The 21,903-nt window shown below is 53.7% G+C and overlaps 1 protein-coding gene across 1 annotated transcript in view; it reads left to right on the forward strand.

Annotated features, from left to right (window-relative positions):
- The window catches only part of LOC142473367 (POU domain, class 2, transcription factor 2-like), a gene marked incomplete at its 5' end in the record, with an annotated part of 31,644 nt that extends 11,300 nt beyond the window's left edge, over nucleotides 1-20,344 (forward strand). The window contains 4 exons of the mRNA XM_075580604.1: nucleotides 925-1,101; nucleotides 17,101-17,164; nucleotides 19,657-19,801; nucleotides 20,247-20,344. Coding sequence (XP_075436719.1) covers nucleotides 925-1,101; nucleotides 17,101-17,164; nucleotides 19,657-19,801; nucleotides 20,247-20,328 — 468 coding nt within the window. The remainder of the gene's footprint in view (nucleotides 1-924; nucleotides 1,102-17,100; nucleotides 17,165-19,656; nucleotides 19,802-20,246) is intronic.
- Between the last annotated feature and the right edge of the window lie 1,559 nt (nucleotides 20,345-21,903).

Consider the following 21,903-nt stretch of genomic DNA (forward strand, 5'->3'; position numbering starts at 1 on the left):
AGGGGAACAGGGAAACACTGGGGGAAGCATGGGGTGAGATGGAGAGGCGTAAAGGCAGAATATGGGGGAGCACAGGCACTTGGAAGAACCCGGGTGAGCAGGGAGTAGCAGAAACATCCATAGGGGAGTAGGGGTAGAGGAAAAGAAGGTGTGCAGAGGAGCAAATGGGGGGAGGGGAGCAAGAGGAGCAAATGGGGGGAGGGGAGCAAGAAGAGCAAATGGGGAGGGGAGCAAATGGTGGAGGGAAGCAAGGGGAGCAAGAGGAGCATTGAAGGAGAATGGACAGAAGGGAATGTGGAAACGGGGGGAGACTCAGGAGAACTTTGTTAGTTACACCCCCCCCCCCAGGGTAGGGATTGTGAGAGCTACTCCCAGGGGTGGAGGTTGTGAGTTACCCCCCCCCAGGGTAGGGATTGTGAGAGCTACTCCCCGGGGTGGAGGTTGTGAGTTACCCCCCCCCCCAGGGTAGGGATTGTGAGAGTTACTCTCCAGGGTGGAGGTTGTGAGTTACCCCCTGCCCCCCCCCCCCAGGGTAGGGATTGTGAGAGCTACTCCCCAGGGTGGGGGAGGGGGTGTGGCATTGTGAGTTACTCCCTAGGGTGAGGGGGATTGTGAGAGTTAATCCTCAGTGTGGGGGCGGAGGATTGTGAGTTACTCCTGGGGGGCGGAGGATTGTGAGAATTACTCATGAGAGTTACTCACCATTGGGGACGACTGTAAGAGTTACTTCCCAGAGGGGGATTGTGAGTTACTCCCCAGGGTGGGTGGGGTGTGAGTTTCTCTCCAGGGGGGGGGGAGGGCAGCATCCCTTGAAACTCATTGGCCTCTCTCCTTCAAACCACTTTCTCCTGCTCTCTTCTCATCCTCGCTCTGTCCCTCTCTTCTCTCTTTCTCCCTCTCCCCACCCCCCATTCTCCCCCACAGAACCAGAAACCCACCTCGGAGGAGATTCTGCTCATCTCTGAGCAGTTGAACATGGAGAAGGAGGTGATCCGGGTGTGGTTCTGTAACCGACGGCAGAAGGAGAAACGCATCAACCCATGCAGCAGCATGCTACTTACCCCCAGCCAGGGCAAGGGGCAACTTTACACAGCACATGTGGTAATGACCCCCCTCCTCTGTACCCCCTACCCACATCAGCCCCATCAGTCAGTCAGTCTCTCTCCCTCCCTCCTCCCTCTCCCTCCTCCCTCCCTATTAAACAGTACATGAATTATTGGGGGTGGGGTATAATGATTAATGGTAATGACCCCCTGTCACGGTAACTTATGAGAGGCTGTATTATACACCAAAATACCTGGGTTGAACTGAACGCGACTTTAGATATGATAAAATATAATTTATTCTTGAAAAAGGTGACCACACAAGATATACAAATAACAGGCAAAATATACACTTACTTAAGGGTTTTGGACATGAAAGCCATCAGGATACAGGATTGGCAATTTCTTCCACAATACAGGTTCAGATGTAGACATCACGAAAATACACAAAGACCCAGAGTATAGGCTGGGCACTGGTTTATATACAATCTCCAGTCTATCCCTTACTATTGAGTGTAGGCTATTGGAGAACAATTACCTGCACCCAATCTCTCCTTGCCACCTCACCTGAGGGGCACCTTAACACCCGCCCACTGGGTGGGTAATATTCTAAACAGGGGGCTTATTTCCTCAGTCCCCCTCCCACTAACCTGGCGCCTTCAAGTCTAGCTTGGCCCAGGATGCCCTGTGTCTAAGGTGTGAATTACCACACTTAATCTCAAGTCCCCATGTCCTGCCCTTTGTTGTGCTTGCATATACAAGTAGGGTGGGGGAGTCTTTGATCATGAGTTATATGTTCGGCCATTTGTCAGCCAACCGGAACATTAACATAGCAAATGGGCTCTGAGTTTTCCTACCAGACCCAAAATACAATTCATAGTTTAATAACTTCATATATCAAAATAATCGGTTCTGTTGGGTCCAGAGGGCTGATACTTGCCAGTTTTTCCTGCTGGAAGGGACTTTCCATTGTGGCCAAGTTTCAGCCCTCTGCGACCCCCAGAACCGGAGATACACCAATGCAGGTTAAAACATTTTTTAAATACAGGATTCTTCCCTTTAAAAATGAATCTCGGTTTTTCACTCTTTCCCCATTGACATCAACGGGCTCCGCCGCCATAGGCGTTCAATGGAGCGACTCCGCCGTTGAAGTCAATGGGTTCTGCCACCATAGAGTTTCTATGGGGAAACTCCGCCATTGCCGTCTATGGGACTTCTCCGCCATAGCCTTTCAATGGGGAAACGCCGCCATTGACGGCTATGGGGAAATTCACCAAATTTACATTTGCCCACACTCTGTCTGGTTGTTCGGAGAGGGCTGGGAATGGTCATGCATTCATGCCGGAACCTTGGCTACATGCGACCCAAATCCTAGCCCTCTGGTCCTTCCAGAACCGGAGATACGGACTTACCTTTTTCACAATTTCGGACTTAGCATTTTTAACGCCACGCGTTTTTTCCCCATTGGAATCAATGGCCGGCGCCGCCATAGGCAATGCATGGGCGCGCTCCGCCATTGGATTCAATGGGACCTCCGCTCCGCCATTAAAGTCAATGGCGTGACCCTTATTCATGAGTACGACCCTTTACGGCGTTCCCTCATTCCCGGACCAGATGGGAGTTGTTTTGGGGGGTTCCTAGGGGCTAGGGGCAAAAAGAATTTTATTCCCATGTGCCCTAGGACCTAAGGTTCCCACGCCACTTGTCGTTGACCTTGAACTAACAGTGATCAAAGCTCTCTTTTAGAAAATGTTTCCGCTCTTGCGGTCTGCGGTTTGGATGGCTGCCAACCTGTTCCTGGAGGTCGGCGTTGAGGAATCTCCATTGAAGTCAATGGCCCCATTGACTTACAATGGGAAACCGCCGCTCCTCCTCTCGGACGCCACCTGCTGGTCATTGCTGGAAACAGGTCCAAAACCGCCAAATCTGCCATTGGAATGCATGGAGCCGCAATGGCGACCTATGGAAGGCTGCAAACTGGAGCCTGAACAAGCGGAAAAAGGGAACAAAGGGCTATAATCACTGAATTAACATTAACCCCTTCCCTTCCGCATCAACCCCAGTGTATGTGGTGGTGCAAACACTGGGATGAGAACAATACATTTTTACAGGGGAATAAACAGTTGGATGCTGAAGCAAGGTAAAACACATTACTGGACCACAGCCCAGTTAACCCCTTTGCTTCCCGAGTGAGAGCAGGGGTGGCCAAATGGGGTGTAACCCCTTTAATACCGGGTCAAACCCCCTCTCCCATGACACCCCCCTCCTCGGTACCCCCTACCCACATCAGCCCAGTCAATCAGTCACTCTCTCCCTACCCTATTAAACGGTACATGAATTATTGGGGGGTGCGGTATAATGATTACACAGTACATGAATAACGGGGTAGGGTATAATGATTGCACAGTACATGAATAACGGGTAGGTGTCACGTTAACTTGTGAAGGGTTATAAAAATACACAAAATCTCTGGGTTGAATTGAACATGACAGATATAATAAATATAGTTTATTCCTTAAAGAAGGTGAACACACAAGATTGCACAAATAACATACAAGAATATAACACTTACTTAGGGTTTGGGCAATTAAGCAATCAGGATCTGGATTGGCAATTCATTCAGGCATCAGGTAACAATTAGATGTAGTAATGAAGACCCTGGGCATAGGGCTTACACTGGTTTATATGGGATTCCAGCCCTATACCCTAACATTGGGTGCCAGGCATTGGTTATCAATTACCTCCACCCAATTATCCATTGCCACCTAACGTGAGAAGCAAGGTAATACCTGCCCACAGGGCTGGGCATTATTCTAATCAGGAGCTCATTTCCCTAGCCCCCTCCCAAAAGGCTAGGCGCCTCCAAGTCTGCCTTTTACAGGAAAACCTTTGTCTCATGGTGTGAAACACAACACTTTACACAAGTACCCATGTCCTGCTCTTCTTTGTTCTAGCATACACAAGCAGGGTGGGTGAGCCTTTGATCAGGGTGCTTATTGTAGACCTCTTGTCGCCCCCTGAGCATTAACATACCATATGGGCCTCTTGCTTTCCCGGGCTTAGAAATACCAGGGATGCAGAGTAACATTTTAATATTAAACATATATTAAAATAATCCGTTCTGTGGGTCTGAGTGGGCTGAAATTTGCCAGGTCCTCATGCCGGAGGACCCTTGCCATAGTGGCCAAATATCAGCCTTCCATGACCCCCAGAACCGGAGATACCAAAACCAAATTAAAATCCCCTATTAACTTTAATGGAGGATTCTCCGCTATGCTAAAAGAAATCTCTGCATTTCACTCTTCCATTGAAATCAATGGGCTCCGCCGCTATAGGCTTTTAATGGAGCAACTCCGCCATTGAAGTCAATGGGAAAACCTCATTTTTCACAGTTACCCATACTCCGTCTGGTTGATCGGAGAGGGCTGGAAATTGCCATGCAGTCATGCCGGAGCAGTGACTACATTCTACCCAAATCCCATCCCTCTGGTACTCACAGAACCGGAGATATGGGTTTTGACTTTACATACTTTCGGACTTAGCCGTTTCAAAGCCACGCGGCTTTCCTCCATTAGAATCAATATGGCCGGCGCTGCCATAGGATTCAATGGGACCTCCGCTACCATAGAAGTCAATGGGAAACACACACTTTTTAACAGTTAACTCTACTCCGTTCGGTTGAGGGGAGAGGGCTGGAAATTGCCATGCTGTCATGCCGGAGCAGTGACGACATCCTGGTCAAATCCCAGCCCTCTGGTCCCCACGGAACCAGAGTTATGGGTTTTCAGTTTACACTGTTTTCCACTTAGTGCTTGAAAGCCACGCTGCTTTCTCCGCCATTACGGTCAATGGTGCGACTCTCGTAACGAGCGCGACCCTTTACCGGGGTCATTGATTGTTGGACCCGGTTGGGGTCGAGTGAGGGGGTTCCTAGGATCTAGGGGCAAAAATAATTTTATTCCGGGGTGCCCTAGAAGATAAGTTTCCCACGCCAATTGAACATGAACTTTACCGGGGATGGATCAAAGCTCTTTTCAAGACAAAGTTTCCGCTTTTGCGGTCTGCGGCTTGGATGGCTGCCAACCCGTTCCTGGAGGTCTGAGTCGAGGAATCCCCATTGAAATGTATTACTCCATTCACTTTCAATGGGGAACCGCCGCTCCTCCTCTCAAGCGCCACCTGCAGGTCTTCAACGATATCGGGCCCAAATCGCCGGAATCTCCATAGGGTTACATGGGGCTGTAATGGCGACCTATGGAGAGACTGCAAAATGGAGCCTGCAAAGGCGGGAAAAGGAACAAAGGGCTATAAACACAAAATTAACATTAACCCTTTCCCTCCCGACTGGATCCCAGTGAATGTGGTTGATGCATACACTGTATAGGTACAAACACCAATAATTGTACCCATATACATTTCTATCACCTAGAACACGGTTTGCCCTGAGGCAGGGGAATAATTATACAGGAATTCCCTCTAAATGTGGGAATAGGATAACCAAGGGACGTACCTTTTGGTTATGAAGCAGGGGAACACATGTATTATAAGCACATTTCTGGTTAACCCCTCACTTCCCAGACGGTGGAAGGGGGTGCCTAATGGGGGGGACCCCTTTATTACTCACTTGGCACCCCTCCCCCGTCACAGTAGGATATAATGTGCAGTTCATGAACAGCAGGGGGGTAGGGAATAATGATTACACATTACATGAATAACAGGGGTAGGGTATAATGTTACACCGTTCATGAATAACAGGGGGTAAGGTATAATGATTACACAGTACATGAATAACGGGGTAGGGTATAATGATTACACAGTACATGTATAACAGGGGGTAGGTATAATGATTACACGGTACATGAATAACAAGGTGTAGGTATAATGATTACACAGTACATGAATATCAGGGGGTAGGGTATAATGATTGCACAGTACATGAATAACAGGGGGTAGGGTATAATGATTACTCGGCACATGTATAACAGGGGGTTCGATATAATGATTACACAGTACATGTATAACACGGGGTAGGGTATAATGATTGCACATTACATGAATAACGGGGTAGGGTATAATGATTACACAGTACATGTATAATGGGGGGTAGGTATAATGATTACACAGTACATGAATAACAGGGGGTAGGGTGTAATGATTACATAATACATGGGTAACAGTTACACACACACACTTCAGAGTTCTGTCTGTGTCTGCCTGTCTCTCTCACACACCTCTCCTAGCTCACATCGCTGGCACAGTCTCATCTCCCGGGGCTTCCAGTTCTGTCTGTGTCTCTCTCACACCTCTCCTAGCTCACATCGCTGGCACAGTCTCATCTCCCTGGGCTTCCAGTTCTGTCTGTGTCTGCCTGTGTCTCTCACACACCTCTCCTAGCTCACATCGCTGGCACAGTCTCATCTCCCGGGGCTTCCAGTTCTGTCTGTGTCTGCCTGTGTCTCTCACACAACTCTCCTAGCTCACATCGCTGGCACAGTCTCATCTCCCGGGGCTTCCAGTTCTGTCTGTGTCTCATACACCTCTCCTAGCTCACATCGCTGGCACAGTCTCACTTCCCTGGGCTTCCAGTTCTGTCTGTGTCTGCCTGTGTCTCTCACACACCTCTCCTAGCTCACATCGCTGGCACAGTCTCATCTCCCGGGGCTTCCAGTTCTGTCTGTCTCTCTCACACACCTCTCCTAGCTCACATCGCTGGCACAGTCTCACATCCCGGGGCTTCCAGTTCTGTGTCTGCCTGTGTCTCTCACTGTCCAGGATTGGACTTTGGCTGAAATGGATCCCAGTGGCAGGAATAGCAGGGAGTGTGGTAGGGGTCACAAGCAGAGGTCAGGAGCAGGCGGCAGATAGCGTAGTCAGGTAACAAGCAGAGGTCGTCAACGAGGAGACTGGAACAGGAAAATAGCAATAATTAGCACAGCAGTAAACACAGGAACTTAGCAAGAGCTGAGGAACCAGTATAAACCGGCAAGGGAGGTTTATATAGGCAGACTGAGAGGTGGAGCACAGGTGCAATGGTGTCAGGTTTCAGGGTCTGGAATGTTCCTTAGTTTTGCAGCAGCAATCCCGGTGGAAAAGTATAGGCACTGCAGGCTAGAACAAGACATTGAAAGAGCGGCAGCAATCCCGGTGGCCAAGCATGGGTACCGCAGGCTAGAATATGACACACACCTCTCCTAGCTCACATCTCTGGCACAGTCTCACCTCCCGGGGCTTCCAGTCCTGTCTCTCACACACACCTCTCCTAGCTCACATCGCTGGCACAGTCTCACCTCCCGGGGCTTCCAGTTCTGCCTGTGTCTCACACACCTCTCCTAGCTCACACCGCTGGCACTGTCTCACCTCCCGGGGCTTCCAGTTCTGTCTGTGTCTGCCTGTGTCTCTCACACACCTCTCCTAGCTCACATCGCTAGCACAGTCTCATCTCCCGGGGCTTCCAGTTCTGTCTGTGTCTGCCTGTGTGTCTCACACACCTCTCCTAGCTCACATCGCTGGTACAGTGTCATCTCCCGGGGCTTCCAGTTCTGTCTGTTTCTGCCTGTGTCTCTCACACACCTCTGCTAGCTCACACCGTTGGCACAGTCTCATCTCCCGGGGCTTCCAGTTCTGTCTGTGTCTGCCTGTGTCTCTCACACACCTCTCCTAGCTCACATCGCTGGCACAGTCTCATCTCCCAGGGCTTCCAGTTCTGTCTGTCTGCCTGTGTCTCACACACCTCTGCTAGCTCACACCGCTGGCACTGTCTCACCTCCCGGGGCTTCCAGTTCTGTCTGTGTTTGCCTGTTTCTCTCACACACCTCTCCTAGCTCACATCGCTGGCACAGTCTCATCTCCGGGGGATTCCAGTTCTCTCTGTGTCTGCCTGTGTCTCTCACACACCTCTGCTAGCTCACATCGCTGACAGTCTCATCTCCCGGGGCTTCCAGTTCTGTCTATATCTGCCTGTCTCTCACACACCTCTCCTAGCTCACATCGCTGGCACAGTCTCATACCCGGGGCTTCCAGTTCTGTCTGTGTCTGCCTGTTTCTATTTCTAGGCTGGGGGCACTTATACTGTACTGGCCCAGGGTCTGTCTCTGCTTTGGGTCTTTTACCTTGAGTAGGTAGGGTGCCAGAGTGTATTCTCTCTGTAGGCTGTGGTAGGTCTCCAGCTTCTTTGAGCGCTGGATATCATTTTCCCATCTTGTCTCATACTGCTTCTTCATTTCGTTGGAGATTGAGTTGATTTCTTTTTTCGGCAGGCTGTTGATCTGTGTGGGATTTTGGGCCTCATGCAGTAAGCCCCGGTAAGGCTTTTTCGGCATTTTATAGCCGTTTTTTGCCCTCCTGATTCAGTAAGCCCCGATAAGTGGGAATTATCGGCAACTTTTCTTCCGAAAAAAAAAATTTCGCCACCCGGCTGCCGATAAGCCACTTATTGGGACTTTTTTTTCCCGCCTGAATTCAGTAAGCCCCGATCAGCTTTTCGGTGCTGATCGGCAGGCCAGATTGGAGATTTTATGGCCAATCCAGCCCGCCAACTAAAGTTGGCAACTTGCTGAAGGAGAAGCATCGGCAAGGGCGACACTTAGAAAAAATCAGCCCTTTTTCCTGCCTGTGATTGATGCCGGGGGTCTCCGGAGCTGATACCCGCACCGGAGCCCCCCGGCATGCATCCGAGGCAGGAAAAAGGCATTTAAAAGCCACTTCATTACCTTAGCGGCTAACCGCTAAGGCAATGAAGGGGTTAACCCACCGTGCCAGCGTTATTGTGGGTAGCGGGGATGGGTGAGGGGGGTATTTGGCCCTGGGTGTGAGTTTAGGACTTGCGGGGGGGTTGCGGGGGCACTTAACCCCTTCACGACCGTAGCAGTTAATACCGCTACGGTCCTGAAGGGGTTAAGGCCTCCCGCTACCCACCCGCAAGCCCTAAACTACCACCGTTGGGGCTAATACCCCTTTCACCCACCCCCACTAGCCACAATATTAAAAAAATACACACCCCAGCCCCACAATAACTACATAAATAAATAATTAAATAATTATATATATATATATACCCAACAACACCTATACCCCCCTAACATACAGTATAGTAATGGGCAGAATGACTATTATCCACAAATGGATAATAGTGCAGTTGTCCATTTAAAATACATACACAACAATAAAGACATTAAATACATATAGCACTCACCCATGTCCCACTGCCACGATGAAGGCCATTCTCATCTTCATCCTGCCCATGCCCCATCCGCTTCTGCAAAACAAACACAAGAATTACAACATCCAAATTAATGTCCCCTAACCCCTTAATCACCATAGCGGTTATTAACCGCTACAGTTATTAAGGGGTTAAGCCACCATCACCCACATACCCTCCCCCACAAAGCCCCCCAACCACCCTCACCCAATACCCACAGGGGGGTCCTACCAAATACCCTTGGGCCTAATACCCCCTCCCCCAGCACATACAGTACAATAATGTGCCAAATAACTATTATCCACATAGGGATAATACATTATTTGGCCATTATTAAACACATTCAATACCGTTAAAATGTAAAGAAAATTGTACTAACCTCATCAATAAGAAGTCTCCGTCGCCAGCATCATCCTTGGGGTCCGTTGCCAACATTTTAAATAGCCACAACATTTGAATATCATTAACATAACACTGAACCCCTTAATCACCTTATCGGGTACTAACCTGAAAGGTAATTAAGGGGTGAAGCCATCCTGCAATGCCTACAACAGTTATGCATAACATCCTCAGTGAAATAAATACCCATTGCCTAACCAAATTCCATTTAATCATTCAATCTGTAGGCTCACATGCCTCATAAAACATTGCATTTACAGTGTATACATTTAGCATAACATGTAAACTGCATGTACACGCTGCAAATCAATGTTAACAATACAATAATCCCACTCAAATCGCCATACATCACAAGAAGTATATTATTTAATCCAATAAACTCACCATCAATGAATTACCACACATCACTTACATCCCTAAACAATTAAAATACCATCCATACCAATTACACAATGAACTAAAGCTATCCTAACAGAGAACAACTTCAAAACATAGAAAAAAGTACACCAACAATTACAATATACTAAAGCAAGGCTTTCCATATCCTACTGTACGGCCTGGAAGCCCAAAACTTACATCTGTCTAAAAATAAAATACATTTAGCACACATCAATGCATAGCCACAATGATTAACAATACAGAATAAGAAGCTTTAACAACACTATCATTTCTTACCCTGTATATATATCTGTACACATACATACAGACATACATACAGTGGGAAGAAATGATATGCATTATAAAAAATGAAAACATGAAAAAGCAACAAAAAAATCAGTTACATTAAGAACATTTCTTTATTTAACTTACCATTACTTGCCCCCACCGACTCCCGTTGATCAGCTTACTCACGAACCAATCCACGACACCATCCATGACACCATCCACGACACAATCCAGGAACAAATCCACGAACCAAACCAGGAACCAATCCAAGAACAAGTGCAGGAACCAATCCAGGAACCAAGCCACGAAGAAATCCACGAAACAATCCACGACACGATCCAGGAACAGGAACCCATAAAAGAAAAAAACATAACAAATTAAACATTAAAATAATAAAACATGACAATCAAGGGTTGTACTAGTTTTATTCTTAGTGAATCTGTATTAAAATACCTTGTTCCGGGGTCTTCTTGACGTCCGGTGCCACGCCCTGGTCTTCAATCTTCAGGAGGAGGTCCGTCCTCCTCGGCGTCTGCCTTCAAAATGAGACGACATAGGCTTTTAAAGGCCTATGACGTCACATTTGTCGTCATATGGTTCCCACGGCCCTGATTGGGCCGTGAAAACCATGTGTTTTGGCCGATGTAAAAAAATTTGATGACGTCACTTAAAGGCAATGCCAGCACAGCCAATCAGAATGGCTTGGCTGCTATTGCCTTTAAGAAAACGTCATGAAATGACACATGGCCGGACTCACATGGTAAGCCAGCCAATCAGAGCGTGGGAACTCCATCCCTACTCTGATTGGTTCAAGTACCATGTGAGTCCGGCCATGTGTCATTTCATGACGTTTTCTTAAAGGCAATAGCAGCAAAGCCATTCTGATTGGCTGTGGTGGCATTGCCTTTAAGTGACGTCATCAAATTTTTTTACATCGGCCAAAACACATGGTTTTCACGGCCCAATCAGGGCCGTGGGAACCATATGACGACAAATGTGACGTCATAGGCCTTTAAAAGCCTATGTCGTCTCATTTTGAAGGCAGACGCCGAGGAGGACGGACCTCCTCCTGAAGATTGAAGACCAGGGCGTGGCACCGGACGTCAAGAAGACCCCGGAACAAGGTATTTTAATACAGATTCACTAAGAATAAAACTAGTACAACCCTTGATTGTCATGTTTTATTATTTTAATGTTTAATTTGTTATGTTTTTTTCTTTTATGGGTTCCTGTTCCTGGATCGTGTCGTGGATTGTTTCGTGGATTTCTTCGTGGCTTGGTTCCTGGATTGGTTCCTGCACTTGTTCTTGGATTGGTTCCTGGTTTGGTTCGTGGATTTGTTCCTGGATTGTGTCGTGGATGGTGTCGTGGATGGTGTCGTGGATTGGTTCGTGAGTAAGCTGATCAACGGGAGTCGGTGGGGGCAAGTAATGGTAAGTTAAATAAAGAAATGTTCTTAATGTAACTGTTTTTTTTGTTGCTTTTTCATGTTTTCATTTTTTATAATGCATATCATTTCTTCCCACTGTATGTATGTCTGTATGTATGTGTACAGATATATATACAGGGTAAGAAATGATAGTGTTGTTAAAGCTTCTTATTCTGTATTGTTAATCATTGTGGCTATGCATTGATGTGTGCTAAATGTATTTTATTTTTAGACAGATGTAAGTTTTGGGCTTCCAGGCCGTACAGTAGGATATGGAAAGCCTTGCTTTAGTATATTGTAATTGTTGGTGTACTTTTTTCTATGTTTTGAAGTTGTTCTCTGTTAGGATAGCTTTAGTTCATTGTGTAATTGGTATGGATGGTATTTTAATTGTTTAGGGATGTAAGTGATGTGTGGTAATTCATTGATGGTGAGTTTATTGGATTAAATAATATACTTCTTGTGATGTATGGCGATTTGAGTGGGATTATTGTATTGTTAACATTGATTTGCAGCGTGTACATGCAGTTTACATGTTATGCTACATGTATACACTGTAAATGCAATGTTTTATGAGGCATGTGAGCCTACAGATTGAATGATTAAATGGAATTTGGTTAGGCAATGGGTATTTATTTCACTGAGGATGTTATGCATAACTGTTGTAGGCATTGCAGGATGGCTTCACCCCTTAATTACCTTTCAGGTTAGTACCCGATAAGGTGATTAAGGGGTTCAGTGTTATGTTAATGATATTCAAATGTTGTGGCTATTTAAAATGTTGGCAACGGACCCCAAGGATGATGCTGGCGACGGAGACTTCTTATTGATGAGGTTAGTACAATTTTCTTTACATTTTAACGGTATTGAATGTGTTTAATAATGGCCAAATAATGTATTATCCCTATGTGGATAATAGTTATTTGGCACATTATTGTACTGTATGTGCTGGGGGAGGGGGTATTAGGCCCAAGGGTATTTGGTAGGACTCCCCTGTGGGTATTGGGTGAGGGTGGTTGGGGGGCTTTGTGGGGGAGGGTATGTGGGTGATGGTGGCTTAACCCCTTAATAACTGTAGCGGTTAATAACCGCTATGGTGATTAAGAGGTTAGGGGACATTAATTTGGATGTTGTAATTCTTGTGTTTGTTTTGCAGAAGCGGGGACGCTATAAACATGGCGGCGACGCTGCCACCCGATGACACATACCGGGGCCTGTAACTCGGGAAGCAGGGGGTCCCTGCTCCACAAAGCAATGCGGTTCAGCTCAGGGGACCCCCTGCTCACTGTACAGTATAATTAAAAAGACATTCATGCTGCTTCATTACCGTTGCACATAGCCGCCAAGGTAAGGAACGAGTCTTTATTGATGTGTGTGTGTTTTATTTATACTGTACATGTGCAGAGGGTCTCCGGAGCAGAACCGCGTTGGTTTGAGGTCCGGGGACCCCCTGCCCCCCGAGATACAGGCCCCTTTATGGGGTGCCGGTATCCCTCTGGTTTGTTTACAGGTCGCGGTCACGTGATCGGGACCTTTAAACGCCGAGGGATACCGGCACCTCATAAAGGGGCCTGTATCTCGGGGGGCAGGGGGTCCCCGGACCTCAAACCAACGCGGTTCAGCTCCGAAGACCCCCTGCACATGTACACTATGAGTAAAAGTTGTTTTTAAATACTTTTTTTGGTGCCGATGTTTGCGCTTGTCTCTCTCAGCTGCAAACATCTATCGGCACCAAAGGCTTATCGGGAGCCTTATCGGGAGCCAGGCTGTATCGCCACAGGTCATCGGCAGCTTTGCTTTCGCAGTGCTTCGGCAGGGATCGGAAGGATTCGGCCCTTACTGAATACTGCGAGGGCAAATCGCCAAAAAAAGGCAGATCCCCCACCTATCCGCCACACTTGGTGAAAAGATTTTATCGGGCCTTACTGCATGAGGCCCTTTGTCCTTGGAGTGAGAGGACAAGTTATTTGATGGCACAGGGTTTAGTGAGGAGGTCCTGGCTTCTCATTGCTCTGTGGCAGTAAGACTGTGGATGGCTGGTGTTTAGGTGGGCCCAGAATGTCAGTGCTCTCTTCTGTACAGTGAGCAGTAGAGGAAAGCGGCCCAGCTCAGCCCGGCATGCATTGTTTGATGTACTCCTGTGTTCTTGGAGAAGGTGTTTGCAGAATTCCAGATGCAGTATTTCTGTTGGGCTGGTATCCCATTTTGTGGAGTCTGGGTATGTTACAGGGCCCCACACCTCGCTGCCATACAGAAGGATGGGTGTGTGGTATCTGGGTATGTTACAGGGCCCCACACCTCGCTGCCATACAGAAGGATGGGTGTGTGGAGTCTGGGTATGTTACAGGGCCCCACACCTCGCTGCCGTACAGAAGGATGGGTGTGATGATGCTGTTGAATATTTTCTCCCAGATTCTTATTGGTGGTTTGAGGTGGTACAGCTGTTTCCTTATTGCATAGAATGCTCTGTGGGCTTCTCCTTCAGTGTATTTATGGCCAGGTTGAATTTCCCTGATGAGCTGATTGTTAGACCAAGGTATGTGTAGCTCGCTGTCTGTTCCAGTGCTTTGTCGTCCAGTGTGAATTGCGATATGGTTGGATGTTTTTTTAGATTTTTTCTGGAATACCATTATTCTGGTTTTGTCTAAGTTCCCAGAGAGTGCCCAGGTCTGGCGGAATTTTTCTAGTGTTGCCAGGCTTTGTGGGAGGCCCCTGTTCTGTGGGAGGCCGCTGCTCTGTGGGAGGCCCCTGTTCTGTGGGAGGCCCCTGTTCTGTGGGAGGCCCCTGTTCTGTGAGAGGCCCCTGTTCTGTGGGAGGCCGCTGTTCTGTGGGAGGCCCCTGTTCTGTGGGAGGCTCCTGTCCTGTGGGAGGCCCCTGTTCTGTGGGAGGCCGCTGTTCTGTGGGAGGCTCCTGTTCTGTGGGAGGCCCCTGTTCTGTGGGAGGCCCCTGTTCTGTGAGGGCCCCCTGTTCTGTGGGGGGCCCCTGTTCTGTGGGAGGCCGCTGTTCTCTGGGAGGCCCCTGTTCTGTGGGAGGCCCCTGTTCTGTGGGAGGCCCCTGTTCTGTGGGAGGCCCTGTTCTGTGGGAGGCCCCTGTTCTGTGGGAGGCCCCTGTTCTGTGAGGGCCCCCTGTTCTGTGGGGGGCCCCTGTTCTGTGGGAGGCCGCTGTTCTCTGGGAGGCCCCTGTTCTGTGGGAGGCCCCTGTTCTGTGGGAGGCCCCTGTTCTGTGGGAGGCCCTGTTCTGTGGGGGGCCCCTGTACTGTGGGAGGCCCCTGTTTTGTGGGAGGTCCCTGTTCTGTGAGGGGCCCCTGTTCTGTGGGAGGCCCCTGTTCTGTGAGGGGCCCCTGTTCTGTGGGGGGCCCCTATTCTGTGGGAGGCCGCTGTTCTGCGGGAGGCCGCTGTTCTGTGGGAGGCCCCTGTCCTGTGGGAGACCCCTGTTCTGTGAGGGGCCCCTGTTCTGTGGGAGGCCACTGTTCTGTGGGAGGCCGCTGTTCTGTGGGAGGCCCCTGTCCTGTGGGAGGCCCCTGTTATGTGGGAGGACCCTGTTCTGCGGGAGGCCGCTGTTCTGCGGGAGGCCCCTGTTCTGCGGGAGGCCGCTGTTCTGTGGGAAGCCCCTGTTCTGTGAGGGGCCGTTGTTCTGCGGGTGGCCCCTGTTCTGCGGGAGGCCGCTGTTCTGCGGGAGGCCCGTCCTGTGGGGGGCCCCTGTACTGTGGGAGGCCCCTGTTTTGTGGGAGGTCCCTGTTCTGTGAGGGGCCCCTGTTCTGTGGGAGGCCCCTGTTCTGTGAGGGGCCCCTGTTCTGTGGGGGGCCCCTATTCTGTGGGAGGCCGCTGTTCTGCGGGAGGCCGCTGTTCTGTGGGAGGCCCCTGTCCTGTGGGAGACCCCTGTTCTGTGAGGGGCCCCTGTTCTGTGGGAGGCCCCTGTTCTGTGGGAGGCCACTGTTCTGTGGGAGGCCGCTGTTCTGTGGGAGGCCCCTGTCCTGTGGGAGGCCCCTGTTATGTGGGAGGCCCCTGTTCTGCGGGAGGCCGCTGTTCTGCGGGAGGCCCCTGTTCTGCGGGAGGCCGCTGTTCTGTGGGAAGCCCCTGTTCTGTGAGGGGCCGTTGTTCTGCGGGTGGCCCCTGTTCTGCGGGAGGCCGCTGTTCTGCGGGAGGCCCGTCCTGTGGGGGGCCCCTGTACTGTGGGAGGCCCCTGTTTTGTGGGAGGTCCCTGTTCTGTGAGGGGCCCCTGTTCTGTGGGAGGCCCCTGTTCTGTGAGGGGCCCCTGTTCTGTGGGGGGCCCCTATTCTGTGGGAGGCCTCTGTTCTGCGGGAGGCCGCTGTTCTGTGGGAGGCCCCTGTCCTGTGGGAGACCCCTGTTCTGTGAGGGGCCCCTGTTCTGTGGGAGGCCCCTGTTCTGTGGGAGGCCACTGTTCTGTGGGAGGCCGCTGTTCTGTGGGAGGCCCCTGTCCTGTGGGAGGCCCCTGTTATGTGGGAGGCCCCTGTTCTGCGGGAGGCCGCTGTTCTGCGGGAGGCCCCTGTTCTGCGGGAGGCCGCTGTTCTGTGGGAAGCCCCTGTTCTGTGAGGGGCCGTTGTTCTGCGGGTGGCCCCTGTTCTGCGGGAGGCCCCTGTTTTGTGGGAGGTCCCTGTTCTGTGAGGGGCCCCTGTTCTGTGGGAGGCCCCTGTTCTGCGGGAGGCCGCTGTTCTGTGGGAGGCCCCTGTCCTGTGGGAGACCCCTGTTCTGTGAGGGGCCCCTGTTCTGTGGGAGGCCCCTGTTCTGTGGGAGGCCACTGTTCTGTGGGAGGCCGCTGTTCTGTGGGAGGCCCCTGTCCTGTGGGAGGCCCCTGTTATGTGGGAGGCCCCTGTTCTGCGGGAGGCCGCTGTTCTGCGGGAGGCCCCTGTTCTGCGGGAGGCCGCTGTTCTGTGGGAAGCCCCTGTTCTGTGAGGGGCCGTTGTTCTGCGGGTGGCCCCTGTTCTGCGGGAGGCCGCTGTTCTGCGGGAGGCCCCTGTTCTGCGGGAGGTCCCTGTTCTGTGGGAGGCCCCAGTTCTGCGGGAGGCCGCTGTTCTGTGGGAGGCCCCTGTCCTGTGGGAGGCCCCTGTTCTGCGGGAGGCCCCTGTTCTGCGGGAGGTCCCTGTTCTGTGGGAGGCCCCTGTTCTGGGGGAGGCCCCTGTTCTGCGGGAGGCCCCTGTTCTGCGGGAGGCCCCTGTTCTGTGGGAGGCCGCTGTTCTGTGAGGGGCCCCTGTTCTGCAGGAGGCCGCTGTTCTGTGGGAGGCCCCTGTCCTGTGGGAGGCCGCTGTTCTGTGAGGGGCCCCTGTTCTGCGGGAGGATCTCCTTCCCTCTCACCTCTCTGCCCCCCCCTCTCTCTCATGTCGCCTCCTCTCCTTATATCTTCTCCAGGTTTCTCCCCCGGTATCTGTGTCCAATCTCAGCTCCCAGGCTTCCAGTAACCTCAGCACAACAGGTAACGCCTCGATCCCCCCCAGCATCTCGCCACGATACCCACCAGCATCTCGCCACGATACCCCCCAGCATCTCGCCCGGATCACCCCCAAGCATCTCACCCGATCCCCCCCAGCATCTCGCCCCAATCCCCCCCAGCATCTCGCCTCGATCCCCCCCAGCATCTTGCCCCGATCCCCCCCAGCATCTCGCCCCGATCCCCCCCAGCATCTCGCCCCGATCCTCCCCAGCATCTCGCCTCGATCCCCCCCAGCATCTTGCCCCGATCCCCCCCAGCATCTCGCCCCAATCCCCCCCAGCATCTCGCCCCGATCCCCCCCAGCATCTCACCCCGATACCGCCCAGCATCTCGCCCCGATCCTCCCCAGCATCTTGCCCCGATCCCCCCAGCATCTCGCCCCGATCCCCCCCAGCATCTTGCCCGGATCCCCCCCAGAATCTTGCCCGGATCCCCCCCAGCATCTCGCCTTGATCCCCCCCCAGCATCTCGCCTTGATCCCCCCCCCAGCATCTCGCCTTGATCCCCCCCAGCATCTCGCCTTGATCCCCCCCAGCATCTCGCCTTGATCCCCCCCAGCATCTCGCCTTGATCCCCCCCCAGCATCTCGCCCGATACCCCCCAGCATCTCGCCCCGATACCCCCCAGCATCTCGCCCCGATCCCCCCAGAATCTCGCCTCGATACCCCCCAGCATCTCGCCCCAATCCCCCCAGCATCTCGCCCCCAACCTCCCTCGCATCTCGCCCCGATCCCTCCCAGCATCTCGCCCCCCATCCCTCCCAGCATCTCGCAACCCCTTCCTCCCAGCATCTCGCCCCCCCCTCCCTCCCAGCATCTTGCCCCCCCTTCCTCCCAGCATCTCACCCCCCCTCCCTCCCAGCATCTCGCCCCCCCCTCCCTCCCAGCATCTCGCCCCCCCTCCCTCCCAGCATCTCGCCCCCCCTCTCTCCCAGCATCTCGCCCCCCCTCCCAGCATCTCACCCCCCCTCCCTCCCAGCATCTCGCCCCAATCCCCCCAGCATCTCGCCCCCAACCTCCCCCGCATCTCGCCCCGAACCTCCCCAGCATCTCGCCCCAATCCCTCCCAGCATCTCGCCCCCCCTCCCTCCCAGCATCTCGCCCCCCCTCCCTCCCATCATCTCACCCCCCCTCCCTCCCAGCATCTCGCCCCCCCTCCCAGCATCTCACCCCCCCTCCCAGCATCTCGCCCCCCATCCCTCCCAGCATCTCGCCCACCCTCCCTCCCAGAATCTCGCCCCCCCTCCTCCCAGCATCTCGCCCCCCCCTCCCTCCCAGCATCTCGCCCCCCCCTCCCTCCCAGCATCTCGCCCCCCCTCCCTCCCAGCATCTCGCCCCCCCTCCCTCCCAGCATCTCGCCCCCCCTCCCTCCCAGCATCTTGCCCCCTCTCCCTCCCAGCATCTCGCCCCCCCTCCCTCCCAGCATCTCGCCCCCCCTCCCTCCCAGCATCTCGCCCCCCCTCCCTCCCAGCATCTCGCCCCCCCTCCCTCCCAGCATCTCGCCCCCCCTCCCTCCCAGCATCTCGCCCCCCCCTCCCTCCCAGCATCTCGCCCCCCCCTCCCTCCCAGCATCTCGCCCCCCCTCCCTCCCAGCATCTCGCCCCCCCCTCCCTCCCAGCATCTCGCCCCCCCCTCCCTCCCAGCATCTCGCCCCCCCCCTCCCTCCCAGCATCTCGCCCCCCCCTCCCTCCCAGCATCTCGCCCCCCCCTCCCTCCCAGCATCTCGCCCCCCCCTCCCTCCCAGCATCTCGCCCCCCCCCTCCCTCCCAGCATCTCTCCCCCCCCCTCCCTCCCAGCATCTCGCCCCCCCCTCCCTCCCAGCATCTCGCCCCCCCTCCCTCCCAGCATCTTGCCCCCCCCTCCCTCCCAGCATCTCGCCCCCCCTCCCTCCCAGCATCTCGCCCCCCCCTCCCTCCCAGCATCTCGCCCCCCCTCCCTCCCAGCATCTCGCCCCCCCCTCCAACCCAGCATTCCATTGAATCAATTCATTTGTTAAAGAGGATCATACCCCCCCATCCTGTGCTGCAGAGTATTGCACCCCATCCTGTGCTGCAGAGCATCGCACCACCGTCATCCTGTGCTGCAGAGCATAGCACCGTCCCCTGCATCCTGGGCTGCAGAGCATCACACCATCCCCCCCATCCTACACTGCAGAGCATTGATCCGATACCCTGCCTCTGAGATTTGCAATGCATTACTCTGGTTAACTCCCCCTCTCTTCCCCCCCCTTCCCCCTCTCTTCCCCCTCTCTTCCCCCCCCCCTTCCCCCTCTCTTCCCCCTTCCCCCTCTCTTCCCCCGCCTTCCCCCTCTCTTCCCCCTCTCTTCCCCCCCCTTCCCCTTCTCTTCCCCTCCCTTCCCCCTCTCTTCGCCCCCTTCCCCCTCTCTTCCCCCCCTTCCTCTCCTTCCACCCGCCTCCCCCCTCTCTTCCCCACCTCTTCCCCCCCTTCCCTCTCTCTCTGTGCTTCCCCTTGCAGTGACTACCTTACCCTCCACCATGGGGTCTCTCGCCCACTCTCGCCCGCCCTCTGCCACCCCACCTTCTAGCAACAGCACAAGCGCCAGCCCCCAGAGCAGCACCCACTCCCGGCTCAGCCTGACGGGGCTCAGTCCCAGCGCGGGGTAAGTGACGCAGCCGCGCAGCGCGCCCGCGTCCTTATTATATGTGGTGAATATTTGTGCAGCAGAGAAATTAGTGGAGGTAACGTAACTTCCGCTGTGCCTGATCTGCGTGATGTCGCTGCATTGGGAAAAGGCTCCGCAGACACGTAACGGGGAGACATTAAGATGTTGGATTTGGGGGTAACCTCGCGCCCGTTAACTCACGATGTGTTACCCATTTCACAGCTTAGTGGGCGGATCCATTGGGTAGATGATATGAGTTATAACCCAACTCCTGGAGTGCTTTATTGCTCCAACAGTGGAACCCCAGGTGCCTTATTACCCCGGCCACAGGTCCTGAGAATCCTTCACACAGTGCCTGGATCCTATGCAGCCCCCTCCCTTCTTGCCCTCGTCCACCCTTCTTGCCCCCCCCCCCCTTTGACCCCTGCTTTTGGTCTTACAGGGGCACCGTGCTCGGGGTCAGCGCGGGGTTAAACCCGGCCCTCATGGCGGGAAACCCACTGGCCACCATACAAGGTTTGTAGGACAGAACGGGTCACTTGACCCTTCATGCATGCCACATCACACCTTGTCATCACTGTCACATGACCACACCCCTGTGAAGCTCCTACACCTCATCCCAGCCCCACCCATGTCACTGTGTGTGGACGTCGCGGGGGGCGGGGTTTGGTGTAATGCCCCAAAGTAAGAGGCACGTGTGTGTGTGACTTTGTCAGGTGTCCACTCGGGTCCCACCAGAGTTACCTCCTAAATAGTAATGATGCTAAGGGGTCAGGTATGAGTACGGGGTCCTACTCCGGCCTCTCGGTGAGGAGTTTTGGTGGCTGGGGCCACTGCATTGAAACCATCCATTTTACAGGTAAAGGGGGGGACAGCCAGTGACCCGGGGTCATGTTTATAGACAGCAGCAGAGCCACACACAGATACAGACAGCTCCAGGCCAGGTCACAGGGCGGGTCAGCTCTAGGCCAGGTCACAGGGTGGGTCAGCTCCAGGCCAGGTCACAGGGCGGGTCAGAGGGAGAGCCGAGGTCACACAGAGGGTCAGATCCAGGCCTGAGGGCAGGTCAGTTCCAGGCAGGTCACAGGGTGGGTCATCTCAAGAACAGGTCACAGGCAGGGTTACAGGCAGGGAAGAGGTCACACGGAGGGTCAGCGGCAGAGCCGAGGTCACAGGGTGGGTCAGCTCCAGGCCAGGTCACAGTGCGGCTCAGCTTCAGGCCAGGTCACAGGGGGGGTCAGCGGCAGAGCCGAGGTCACAGTGAGGGTCAGCGGCAGAGCCAAGGTCACAGTGAGGGTCAGCGGCAGAGCCGAGGTCACAGGGAGGGTCAGCAGCAGATCCGAGGTCACAGGGCGGGTCAGCTCCAGGCCAGGTCACAGGGAGAGTCAGCAGCAGAGCCGATGTCACAGGGAGGGTCAGCGGCAGAGCCGAGGTCACAGGGCGTGTCAGTAGCAGAGCCGAGGTCACACGAAGGGTCAGCGGCAGAGCTGAGGTCACAGGGAGGGTAGGCAGCAGAGCCCAGGTCGCAGGAAAGGTCAGCAGCAGAGCCCAGGTCACAAGGAAGGTCAGAGGCAGGGCCACGGTCACACGCAGAGTCAGCAACAGAGCCAAGGTCACAGGGAGGGTCAGCAACAGAGCCACGGTCACAGGGCGTGTCAGCGGCAGAGCCAAGGTCACAGGGAGGGTCAGCGGCAGAGTCGAGGTCACACGGAGGGTCGCAGCAGAGCTGAGGTCACAGGACGGGTCTGCTCCAGGCCAGGTCACAGGGAGGGTCACCGGCAGAACAGAGATCACAGGGAGGGTCAGTGGTAGAGCCGAGGTCACAGGGAGGGTCAGCGGCAGAGCCGAGGTCACAGGGAGGGTTAGCGGCAGAGCCGAGGTCACAGGGAGGGTCAGAGGCAGAGCCGAGGTCACACGGAGGGTCGGCGGCAGAGCTGAGGTCAGAGGACGGGTCAGCTCCAGGCCAGGTCACAGGGAGGGTCACTGGCAGAACAGAGATCACAGAGAGGGTCAGTGGTAGAGCCGAGGTCACAGGGCGGGTCATCGGCAGATCAGAGATCACGGAGGGTCAGTGGTAGAGCCGAGGTCACAGGGAGGGT

Source organism: Ascaphus truei (assembly GCF_040206685.1).
Source record: "Ascaphus truei isolate aAscTru1 chromosome 6 unlocalized genomic scaffold, aAscTru1.hap1 SUPER_6_unloc_1, whole genome shotgun sequence".
Taxonomy (NCBI): domain Eukaryota; kingdom Metazoa; phylum Chordata; class Amphibia; order Anura; family Ascaphidae; genus Ascaphus; species Ascaphus truei.